The sequence below is a fragment of the Glycine soja genome, chromosome 1 (assembly GCF_004193775.1).
Source record: "Glycine soja cultivar W05 chromosome 1, ASM419377v2, whole genome shotgun sequence".
Taxonomy (NCBI): domain Eukaryota; kingdom Viridiplantae; phylum Streptophyta; class Magnoliopsida; order Fabales; family Fabaceae; genus Glycine; species Glycine soja.
This window is the reverse complement of record NC_041002.1, coordinates 25,975,875-25,988,437: the sequence shown is the minus strand read 5'-3', so window position 1 is coordinate 25,988,437 and position 12,563 is coordinate 25,975,875. Positions and strand designations below refer to the sequence as shown.

The 12,563-nt window shown below is 33.3% G+C and overlaps 1 protein-coding gene across 1 annotated transcript; it reads right to left on the bottom strand.

Moving 5' to 3' along the window:
• Nucleotides 1-1,094: 1,094 nt before the first annotated feature.
• Nucleotides 1,095-1,942, bottom strand: LOC114413847. The gene has a single exon (XM_028378360.1). The coding sequence runs from the start codon at nt 1,596-1,598 to the stop codon at nt 1,455-1,457; it is 144 nt and encodes a 47-aa protein (XP_028234161.1). The 5' UTR covers nt 1,599-1,942; the 3' UTR covers nt 1,095-1,454.
• Between the last annotated feature and the right edge of the window lie 10,621 nt (nt 1,943-12,563).

The following is a 12,563-nucleotide window of genomic DNA, read 5'->3' as shown; positions in this document are numbered from 1 at the left end:
AGTACTGAATAATTAGAGCAGTTATTAGTAGGTTGCCCCACAAAGACCCACTCTATCATTTCATTTTGGGTTTAAGCTGCCAGCACTTTGTGGATATGACACTTTAGGGTAGAGAGGGGAAAAAGAAAGTGGAATCCCTAAACTGTAATGTCAAATTAAAGACTGGCTAGCTGTAGCAGTTTCCACATTGCAGTCATCAACAAAATCTTCACTTCAAATGATTAATAATGGACCAACATCATTTACTAATTATTATAACACCGATTGCCATATTATTTCATATTTCTCTATGTACATATTATATTTGAATAATCTTATTTTAGCACCCTAATGCTGCCTTAATTCATAGCTTTTGCATAACTGAAAGGATACAAAACTTTACTTTTACCTGAAAGACTTCATTTACCCTAAGTCATTTCATGAGCCAAATCTTCTGTTCACACAGTTTTACTTAACAAATTATGCAATAATGAGGTTAGGACTAGGGACAAGTTAGGCAGACAAATGCTTTGAAAGATATACTCAAGTGTACAACTTGCTGCACTTCTGTGTAACTGTAGTAAAAAAACAAAAGGGTAATTCAAGCACTACTCTTTTTTCTTTTTCTTTTCCTTCTTTATTTATTTTTAATGAATATGCAAAAGCCAATCTATATTGGTGTTTTACTCTTCTTTCTCTTGAATCTTCCCTGCAAATCTAAGAAAACTGACAATTTTGAGAGATTCTTTCTGTTTGCATCCTCTGGTAGTTATGTGCTTGATAACATAACAACAGAACAAATCAAGCTTCCTTTTATAAAATTCTCACTAAAACTTGAAAGGTACATAAAAGATTCAGTTAAGAAAAATGTTTTGAGGGGACTGATTCCTGAATCAGTCTTCAAAATAACCATCACTGAGTTAACCCTTAAGTAACGTCCAATACCATATGCGTTGTTATCCAGATTCATAAAATGCACAATCTATAAACAAATTAAGTGAATTAATCAGATATATATAATATACCTTTCATGAATGCTTTTAGTCCAATGTTCTCTTGATTATACTACAAAGTAAACCAAAGAGGAAGATGAAGGTAAGAAAAGATGATGAAGGTATCATAATGACTATTCCAAGTTAATCAGTGCAAAGAACAAAGAGTGAGTAAGATGGATTTTGGAGATATGATTTGTTGATATAGCTATCATTATAATCCACGCTATTCCGATATACATATATAGCCCAGCCATGAAGGCCAGCAACCCCATAGTACAAAACTTGTTATACTCTCTCCCATGATATCTCGCCGTTTCTATTTACACTCCACCATGAATCAGAGGGAGAGAGCAAAGAAAGAAAAAAGGAAGAGAAAAAGAGGAAAAAAATAAACAAGGAATAAAAGAAAAGAAACATAGAAAGAAGAACTTTTCTTCCATTGCCATGCTGCTTGTGGAACTTCTTCAAGTCTTGAAAAAACTAGTCATGCCAACAGAGGAGCATGACAACACATCTTCTTATAATGTATAGCCTTGCCCTTTGCTCTCTGAGGACTCCTCCAATTCCTCTGTTGGATGATATCCTCCTCTTTGAGCCTGTCATGGAAGCACTATCCATCTTCATTTCTTCAATGAACTCTTTTAGAAATGGAAATAAGGGTGTTCTCTTTTCCCTTTTTTTTCTCCTCTCTCTAGAGCTTAGAACTTGTGTAACTTGGGTGTGAGACTTGGTTTAGAATTGGTGTGAGGAGAGGGTTCTTAAAGAGCCTTCAGGGTGTGGTCCTAACACACCTTGGTCTAGTAAAGGGCCAGTGATGGGGCATGAAAGGGAGTGCAGTGCCTCCAAACCCACCAGACAGACACCAATTGGACCCCACCCTCACCACTTTGGAATCCATACCCCAATAAGGGGGAATTGATGAAACAAATAAACAAAGAAATTGAATTCAAGCTTCTCTCTTTCTTGCATATTGCCATGTCTCACGCTACACTAATCCTACGTGTATAGGCAAGGCACTACCCACCAGCATAATGGGTCTGCCATTAAAAAAATAAGGTATTACAACAACAACATACCACATGGATCAACGGATCAACTCGCGTAAGATTGTTCCAACTTAATCAAATATCTCAAGTTCGAGTCTTGAATATACAACTGTGTTCAATACTCTAAGGGAGAACTTTGCTGTCCATAATGATCCTACCCAGTTCGATAAGATTGTCTTTAGTAAATGGTACATATGGTTTAAACAAATTAAAAAAAAAACTACCCTCAATTTGTGCATGGTAGATGATTTGTCTGGTTGTTCATGAGGACATCATGAGCATTATCTTTTTATTTTATATTTTATAATGCTTCTTGTTTTGTTTTCTTCTGCTTATCTTTGGTTGGATCCACATAATCAGGGAATTGACTGGTAGATAGGGGGTTGGTTTAGTTGAATCCTACATAACAATTCATAACAGAAATAACCATTAGAGAGTGCTTTCTTTTACCTTCATAATAATGGACACTCAAATGGAAAATTGAAAATGGCATGTATAAGTAGGGTAGGGGCTACGAACCATCAGCATCAAAGTTTGTATTTCCTTAGTTAAATAAAATTATGTTTATCCAGTGGTACAAAGTCCTGAAATTATGCACATGTTAGGTGATCACTCAAGACACAAGAAACCGAATTTTATGAGCCTAACCCCATAATAAGGAAAACTTGAATTTCCTTGACTTGTGGAAAGGAGGGGTAATAAGATCATCCAAACTACAGTATGACAGATAATTAGCTGCTTGTTAAAACCAAATTTAACCCTTTTGAATTTGATTGTTGAGGTGTGATCTTGCAGTTACAAAATGTTAAAACTCTACTCCATCATTTATTACTTTAATAATTCCACTCATTTGATGTGGCGCAGGTTTGGATCTAAATTTACAGAACCTCTTCACTGATAGGGTTATATACTGATGCTTAGATACTTCAGAATTGGTAACGTATCCGTATTGTACTTATACTAGATATATTATATACGCCTTCTTTGTATTAAATTAGTTTACTGTCTTGTCTTTAAACCTCTTAATGTATTTTTTTTTTCTTTGCATAATAAAGGGATCATTATCATAAGTTGAACATAACATATTGATTTAGATTTGACTACGATTATGCTTTTTTCCCGAAAATCTTCAAGAGATTGAAGATTAGAAATTATACCATGACAATAAAAAATTAATATAAATATCATTTATATTGAGAAAAATAAAGAAATAAAAAAAAAACAAAATGATAAAAAAATATAAGCAATTTATAGATGTAAATATATATTAATCAATATTTTGATGTATTCATATCTTAATTTTAAAAATAATTATTAGACCCAATGAGGACATATCATATGAAAAATATATATCTTAAATGAGATGGAGAAGATTAAATTTGAATCCTATAATTAACATGGATGACCAAGATTTAAAGTTAAAAATTCACATAATTATTATTTAAAAACCTCACATTTTTTAGTTGATAATTAAATCTTGAATGTTCATGTATGATTATACGGTTTAGATTTAATCTTTTCACCCTTATATAAAATACCTTTCTCTCATATCATATGTCCTTGTAGCCAATAGTCATATACTTGTATCCATGCAACATATTGATATGCAAATTATGTGGTTTAATATTTCAATTAGCACGATTTAAATTCTTTGGTCAATTGGCCTTTCTTTCTTTGTAAATACTAGTGGTTGATCATGGGATGTGTAACATCCCAATTTTTTCGTAAATAAGTTTAAAAAGTTTTTTAGTAAAAATAAATAAATAAATAAATATAGAGCAAATAATAGGCTGAGTACCCTAGGTATAAATAGTTATGTTAAGTCAGCTGCCTCCTTTTGGCCTCATTTTCATTTTTCCCCTTCTCCTCTCAAAACCCTTTCTTTTTCCCGCAGCCCACCAAACCAGTCTCAGAAAAATGACGATCTCGAACCCGTTCACCGTTGGATCGTTGTGAAATTTGAGTATTATGTTCGCAACCCAATTCTGAACATTCTCACCGTTGGGAATTTCACAATCATATCTGAGCTTAGAGGAAAACCCTTCGCATTGTAGCATTTTAATTTCCCGCATAAACCCAAAACTGTCTTGGTAAAACTACGATCCCGGTTTTGTTAGCCGTTGGAATTTCATGAAATTTGGATATGTTGTTCGAACCTTTCGGCCAGTGTGTTATGTGCTTACCATATTCTGGTGTGCACTCTGTGTGGTTACTTATGACTAGTTTTGTTGAACATGCTTGAATTATTATTTGTATTTTCTCCTACATGATTAAATGAGACTTAATAATAATGCTTGTATGTGCCTTGCATCCTTAATGTCTACTATACCATAAATCCACTGTTGAGTCATGAGTTATGAGACTGGCCATCTCTATAATTTGCGAAGTGCGGTTGGACATTATGGCAAGCCATTGGGTGATGCAAGTAGTCTTGATATGGATTGATAATGTGTTAATGAACCTTTATCATCCTGTGTGTATGTTGTTAGTTAGCTTATTTCTCCCTTGATGTGTGGATTAGTGTTGCAAGAACCTTTTGGACCATATATATATATATCTTGGATGAGTGTGTCCTTCTTGATGTGTAAACGCATGACTACTTAACTCCCTTTATTTTGTGTGTAGTCGTGAATGTAGTAGTTGAAGTTGTGATTCCTTAATACATCCTTATTAACTATTTAATTCTTACTTCTTATATGTACGTTATATACTTGTTATAGGAACCTTATAATTCTAAGTATATATAGTTGTAGTATGGTGTTCTGCCTTAATTGCATAGATAGTATGATTGTTTGAGATTTTGTGTTCTTAGTGATGCTAATATTCTATAGTTGGAAGACTCATATCAAGTTATATTTCATAAGGAATATTCTTTTGATCGTACCTTCTAATTCTAGTGCAACCTATTCTTTGTGTTGCATGCTTAAGTCAAGTAATTTGATTACACTTGAAAGCTTGAGTTTAATTCATTCGTTGTGTTATGAGCCTACATCAAACAATTGGATTACTAATGTTTCTGTCACAATCAAGCGATTGTTAACGGCTTCATATGGGTGTACATTGTGGTCATGTTTTCGTTTCTAGAATTCTTTGAGATATTGTTGTTGATTCTGAATAAGTGATCATTTTTTTTATTCAAAATTATTGTCTCCTAATCAATTGAGTGTTCATCTTGTCATTAGTTGCTCATCTTCCAATCATGTCTTGTTAAACTGCTCGATTTGTTGTCATGTGTTACTTCTGTTACGAATAGAGAGAGACTTCGCCCTTGTTAATCACGTTAAGGTGTTTTGAGGGGAAACACTTGAGTATGCATTTTCCTTGTTACCCATATACGAAAGTCAAACTTAGTAAGTCATGTACTTGTGTTCCTTGAAGATATGCTTAGTTACCACCTAAGTGCAAGATTGAGAATCTTATGAGTGTAGTACCCATAGAAACTTGTAACCGTAGTTCGTGAGAAATATCTAGTATAGAGTTGTTCGAGAACATAGTGTAGTTGGAAAAGTTGTGAAGAATAATTAAGAGGTTTAATGTGAAACCTTAAGAAAAGTGTAAGGTAGTTAGTAAGGCATTAATTGTTACGCATGAAAAGGTTTGAGAGTGAGTGTTCTTGGGTAAGGTAGGTGACCTAAAGGATTATGGATGATAGTTACATGATTAGCAAGATAAATCTTAGTTCTTTTTACCTTAATTTGGAAAAGTTTGTGAATGCTTCAAGGAATACCTTAGTACCTATTGTGGCCTCTATGTGTACCTGGTCATGACCACTATGTGTTTGTGGAATGCGTGACAGGATCTCCTACCCTGAGTGTTGTGGTTTCAATGATTAGTGTTTAGTATGTTTCCAGTTAATTTGAATTATGGGGTATACCTTAAGGTTGTTATAGACCCTTGGGAATCATGTTCGTACTAAGAATTTTGTATGCATTTTAGTTAGATGATGTTGACCCTTAGAGTATGTTATTTTTAGGTGAGAGATAACTTTAAATCCTTCTTGGGCAGAAGTTGTTTTGAGATGAATGAAACCTAAGATTAAGATAAAATTCCCTTAACCAGTAGTCGAACCAAAAGTTATTTTAGCATTCCTTGAATTAACCTTAATTCTAGTTGGAGATGACTCAAGTAAGTTTAAGTTTTCGGATGAGATCCTTGTAAGGAGTAATTCATAAGTTCATAGAAAAGTCGGTCATTGTAAACCGTTGAGTGATATCTTGGCCGCGTAGATCCTTATTGGAGTAGTAAAATAATTGAAATAATTTTTTTAAGTTTAGAGAAGTGCTTGTAGAAGGACAAATAGTGATCAATGTTTCTTGACAACTTAAGACTTATGAAAAGAGTTATCATATATGTGATTAGAATAGGTAACCATGGTGTTCACCATAATATTTTGGGAGACATTACCGTTAGTTTGATACATTGTGAGGATCTTTGGAGTTGAATCCGGAATAAAAGAGATGGATAAAATTCTCAAGAATCTTGTTGTGAGTTTAGTTTTAAACGTTAGAACTAGCTTAGTAGTTAGAGCTTGAATAGGAAACCGATGGTATGACTAGTGTCCTAGTTATAGAGTTAGATATTGTAAACAACAATCGAAACCTCAAGTTCAATTGCAAAGTTATAGGGTGACATGAGTATATATGTGTGAAGATTACCTTAAGGTGAACAAACTTACAGAAGTAGGGAGTAATCTGTATTGCTTATCTAATTAGCACCCAGTTAGTATCAAGTAGGCAACCTTAGAGTTGAATCGTTACAATTCTTGGACCTAAGTGAGAGTTATGAGTCAAGTGTACGAAAGTGAGAAAGATCATGTTGAAGGAAGAGGCTTAGACTCAAGGGTAGGCAAATCATGTATTCTCGATAGTCATTGTGAACTAGGATTGGTGAGCGTGAAAGTCTCGACAGTTTTCTTCTTCCTTCTATTCTTGAACCGTCCCATGTTAAAAAAAAAAGGGTCGACCATGTGTTTAGTCGCGTTTTCTTGTGTATATTTGTTTGTTTCTAATTGTTATTCGTGTTTCTTATGATATTACCCTAATCCAAATAGTATGTCTTTCACATTCTGTTATAGTTGAGATGTCACTCTCGTGAGAAGACTTACTTATGAAATACTATCATTGAGTAAACGAGGATCACCGGATTTAGTAGTTAAGTGCAGAAGAGTCTTGTGATCGGAGTAATGGAAAAAGAGTTTCAACTAGACACACAACTTGATATTGAGAATCATATGCATGATATCTTTTTTCTCGATCTTTCGGCAAGTTTCGGGGACGAAACTTCTTTTAAGAGGGGTGGAATTGTAACATCCCAGTTTTTTCGTAAATAAATTTAAAAAGTTTTTTAGTTAAAATAAATAAATAAATATAGAGCAAATAATAGGCTGAGTACCCTAGGTATAAATAGTTATGTTAAGTCAGCTGCCTCCTTTTGGCCTCATTTTCGTTTTTCCCCTTCTCCTCTCAAAACCCTTTCTTTTTCCCGCAGTCCACCAAACCAGTCTCAGAAAAACGACGATCTCGAACCCTTTCACCGTTGGATCATTGTGAAATTTGAGTATCATGTTCGCAACCCAATTCCGAACATTATCACCGTTGGTAATTTCACAATCATATATGAGCTTAGAGGAAAACCCTTCGCATTGTAGCATTTTAATTTCCCGCATAAACCCAAAACTGTCTCGGTAAAACTACGATCCCGGTTTTGTTAGCCGTTGGAATTTCATGAAATTTGGATATGTTGTTCGAAATTCAATTACACACGCTTCCACCGTTGGGATTTGCGAGATAATATTCGTGGAGGGAGAAAAAGGAATCACATGAAGACAGTACAAGTGGAGGTTTCAATCTCTTCTCCGTCTCTCTGATGTTTGGGAATTCTATCGGAGCAGTCAGAGGAATAATTGAAAGAATTTTCGGGAACCGCTAGAGATGTTTCTATCGCTGACTGAAGACACGTGAGTCCGCTCAGAGGTAAGGGATGAGTTATTTACAGTTGGGGATTAGTGAGAACATGTGTAGGGATCCTTAGAGGATTAAATTGGGGTTTTATTTTGAGATGTTTATTAAATTGCAATTTTTCCTTTATGATTATAAATAAAATATTGATGTTCTAATGAAAATTGCTTGATAAATTGTGCTCTTGATATTTGTATATTTCGACCTATGATTTTGATATAATTGTGTAATATTATTTAAGGGGTTTTAGTCCTAATGTTGTGATAGTCTTTTATATAAATTGTTATATTGAGGATATGAAATGATGATTCAAATTGTGAGTATGTGATGAATTGTAGAAGAACATGTTGCTTTGAGATTATAATCTTGTTATTGAGATTGAGTATAAGTGTAAAGTTCAACATGTGTTAATTTGTGAGATACGTGTAAACATGCGATGGTGAATTGTGATACTATGAGATGTGAAATTGTGAATGAGTTCTAGTTGTGGATAAGTGTGTAGTTAACACTTGATGTGAAATTACTTGTGTTGTAAGCTATGCATTGTACAATAACCCGACCAGCGTTATCTTGAGAAAAGCGTTGATGCGCAGTGTTAAAGAGAAAATGTAGGTTTCCTATTTAGGAACCAGTGTTAAATTGTAGCGCAATATGTTGTACGTGTTTAAAACACGAGTGTGAGGTCGTGGGTATTGTATAATTCACGAGCAGTGTCTGTGTGCTAAAATGATTTTAGGGGTTGGACTTGAATCAGGAGGGAGAGACCCTGACGGACTCTTCGGAGTGTAGGCCTTGGGGGTCACCGGGTTTGAGTGCTCCTTTAAGCCTATGTTGATCCCATATGGTTGGAGCATTCTCGCAAAACATCGTGACCCTGACTGGTCTCCCTATGATCTTACTTAGTGAGAGTGACCTGACAAACCCATTGTGTGGTGTGTCTTGTTATGTACTCCTAAGCGCCCCAGGGTGGTTTTTCACTGACATGGTACCACATTGCATATAGGCTTGAGTCTTAGCATAACTGTCTCATGCGCTTGTTAATTGTTCATTATGAAATTGATGTGTTATTATGTCTTGATCGGAGTGTGTGATTCTTGTGTATTGTGATTGATGATTGAAAGGTTTGATTGATGATTGAAAAGTGAATTTTGAATGACAAAGTGATGAAATAATGTGAGACATGCTAAGTAAATTGTATTTGGCTACTATATGTTGTCTTGTTTCTCTATTAGTTAGGAATGTGATAACTCACTCCCGGTTTGTTGTTTGTGTTTGGATCCTGTGATGATCTTGAACTTGTGTTCGGGGGAGCAGATGACTAGGTGAACTGCGTTAAGGAATATTATGCTGAAGGACGTCGAGACACAACGCTCTGATAGGATGTGACATTGGGGTATAGGGTTTATATTAATTCTATGAAGTCTCAGACGGCCTTGTTTGAGCCGATGACTTTATTATTTATTTGGACAAGTCTAAAAATGATGTAGAAGGAAGTGATTGTGAACCTTTTATCCCTTTGAAAGGCTTGTATTTAAAAATGTTTTAAAAAAAAATACTTTTAATTAATATTTGAATTTTCATTCCTTGTTAGTATATAGATGAGGGGTAGAGGGTGTCACAGGATGAATTTTGAATTTAAATAATTGTGCTTGGAGATTTTGTTAATATTACTTTAAAATCAGTACGAAAAGGCTGCAAAATTGATTTCAAACCAGCTAAGTATGCGGCATATATGATTCTGAGAGTTTTGGAGGAGACAGCAAGAAATGGAGCAACAATGAAATTTTTGCACGAGTTTAGGTTTGAGGCTTTGAATCATAAGATCCTTTACACATGATGATAGTCCAAAGTTTTCTTTCTCTTTCACACTGCCTCTTCTCCTTAACAGAAAATTCAAAATACTATAAGAAGAAAGAAAGAAAATCCAAATTAATATAATGGTTTAATATCCCTTGCCCCAAAAGGAAAATAAAATAATTAAGCCAAAGTGGTTTTGCATATGCCACAAAGCATTTTGCTAATGTAATAGATCAAAAGGGTAAAAAGTTGTTTTTTTCCTCTCGAAACATCACATAGGGGCCATGAAAAAAGTAGCTTAGCCTGAGGACGTAAGTTTCAAGCCTTTGACTAAGATTCCATAACATGGGGGTATTAGAATAAGAAGGCACACAAATTTTTATACTAAAGAAATCAAAACTTAGCTAAGTGATTAGTTAAATTATTAATAATCAAGTACACTTAAGTAAGGGCAAAGAAGAGCATCTACTTGCTCTGCCTCGTGCTCTCCCCAAGCCACTTTGGATGCCAACCTGTTTTCGATGGCTTGCTCATGCAGTTTTAAACACTTAATATCGAATTAAGCGCTTTGTCAGTGATTTTTTGTTGCTTTTATCATCTTCTTCCTGTGTATGAAATAGAGATTAGAGAGGGTCAAACAAAGGGAGTTTGATGCTAGTTTGTTGAATAAATATATCAGACAAAATTTTGAAACACCAAGTATTTTATGATAAGATAATATGTTTCTCATGTGAAAAACTAATTAAGGCTGAATACACTTTTGTGAGTAATAGTATATGGTTTATTTTTTATCAGCCAAGGAGTAATATTATATGTCCTCACAGAATAATAGTTTTTACATTTCAATCAATTAGAAACTATGTTTTCTATGAAAATTTTGTTGATTTTTACAATTTTAAAAGTTATCTCAAGCATAATTTATAATTAGTTGTCAATGTAAAACTTTTTATAATGTTAGTGAGTGATTTTTAATGCTATGTTTATTATTTATTACATTTGCTTGCTAAAGTGAAAAAAGTTAATCAGATGAATAAGAACTCATTGAACGAAGGTAAAAGAAAACAAAATAAATTGTTTTTGGTATAAATCATGGAAAATACCTAAATCAATATAAATTTTTTAAAAAAATTACAAATCATAATAATATTGCATGATTTATGTAACAGATGTCATGTAATAAAGGTTTATATATTAAACAATATATTAATATGATATAATATGATTGACAAATTTTATCTCTTAAATATAATCAGAAATTCAATTACTAAATTGGTATATATAAAAAAATATTTATTAAAAAAGTCACTTCTTAAATATATCTCAATAATATATTTATTTTTGGAAGGGTGTTACAATAATATCAATTACAAAAATTACTTGAACTTCTCTTTTCACTAATATCTTTTACATCTAAATTTTCATGACCATTTGTAAGTACCCCGTCTCCAAAGTAAGTTTAGATGAATTTTCAAATAACAAGATTAAATAATTTTCAGCACAAGTGGCATGAAAACAATTCATTCAAAATTCTTAAATAGAAGTGCCAGTAAAATTTAACCAACTGTTTGGGGAGAGAAATGAGAGAGGAAAGAACAGTTTTCCACATTTTGCTAAAGTGATGAGAAAGAATAATCGGATAAAGTCCACAAGAAGGGGAAAAAAAATCATCTTTTCCAATTTGTTTTTACTCTATTTTCCACTTCAATTCCCTAGTCCTTTTCCCGTGTTTTCTTTCGTTCTTATATCATCTATTATCCAAAAAGAGTATAAGATAATCATTCAATTAAAATGCCATTATCTGGAATTATGATCATTAAAATAACCTTATTACTAAATATGAAACAACTAATTATGATCATTAAAATAACCTTATTACTAAAAATGATTCTCACGTAAACTATAACATTTTTAAAATCCTACTCGTGTAATGCGTTTGAGCTATAAGTGCATTTTATTTGTTAATTGAAATCGTGAGACGAATTGAAACAGTGGGAACTTAACAACAACTACATTTGTAGGTAAGACAGAGGGTGGTAAAATTAATGTCTGAAATGCACTTTGATCAAAGTTGTCCAACCCATGGTATATCTTGAAATCTTACCTCTCGGGTTTTTGTTATATCTTGAAACTTAAAAAAAGGTTCGGTTATACTAAACAAGTCAGAGTTACACGTGAAGTTCTCGTGATTCACAACTCCATTGCCTGCATTATAATCAACATTAGAGTATTAATCTAATTGTTAACTAAACTTCCATTCTTTAAGCCACGTCTCATTTTCATTCCGGTTGTATGTTGATGCTTATTTATTAAGAAACAACCTCACCATATGTCCCTTCACCTTCAACCCACATGGCCATGTAAAGCTTGATTTGAAATTATTCAAATAGCCACCATTTTTCTCTATTATATATAAAATCATTTGTGTCTAACTCATCAAAAAAATCATTTGTGTCTTCACTCAGTTGTTTATGTTTTTGGGGTATTTGGATCATGACTTTGTGTCAAGGCTTTTATGGCTATGTACTAGAGTTTAAATCTTTGTTCTTCTAAATTAAAATTTCAAATTTGAGCACCATAGATGGGATGTCTGTATATTGTCCATGCTTTAAATTCAAAGGACTATTGTGTGAAGGACATGTTAAATAAGCTCTTGAAATAATGAATTTGAGCACCAAAGATGGGACGTCTGTATATTAGTTGTCCATGCTTTAAATTCAAAGGACTATTGTATATCTGAAGGACATGTTAAATAAGATCTTGAAATAATTAATTGATGATATTTTTAAGCA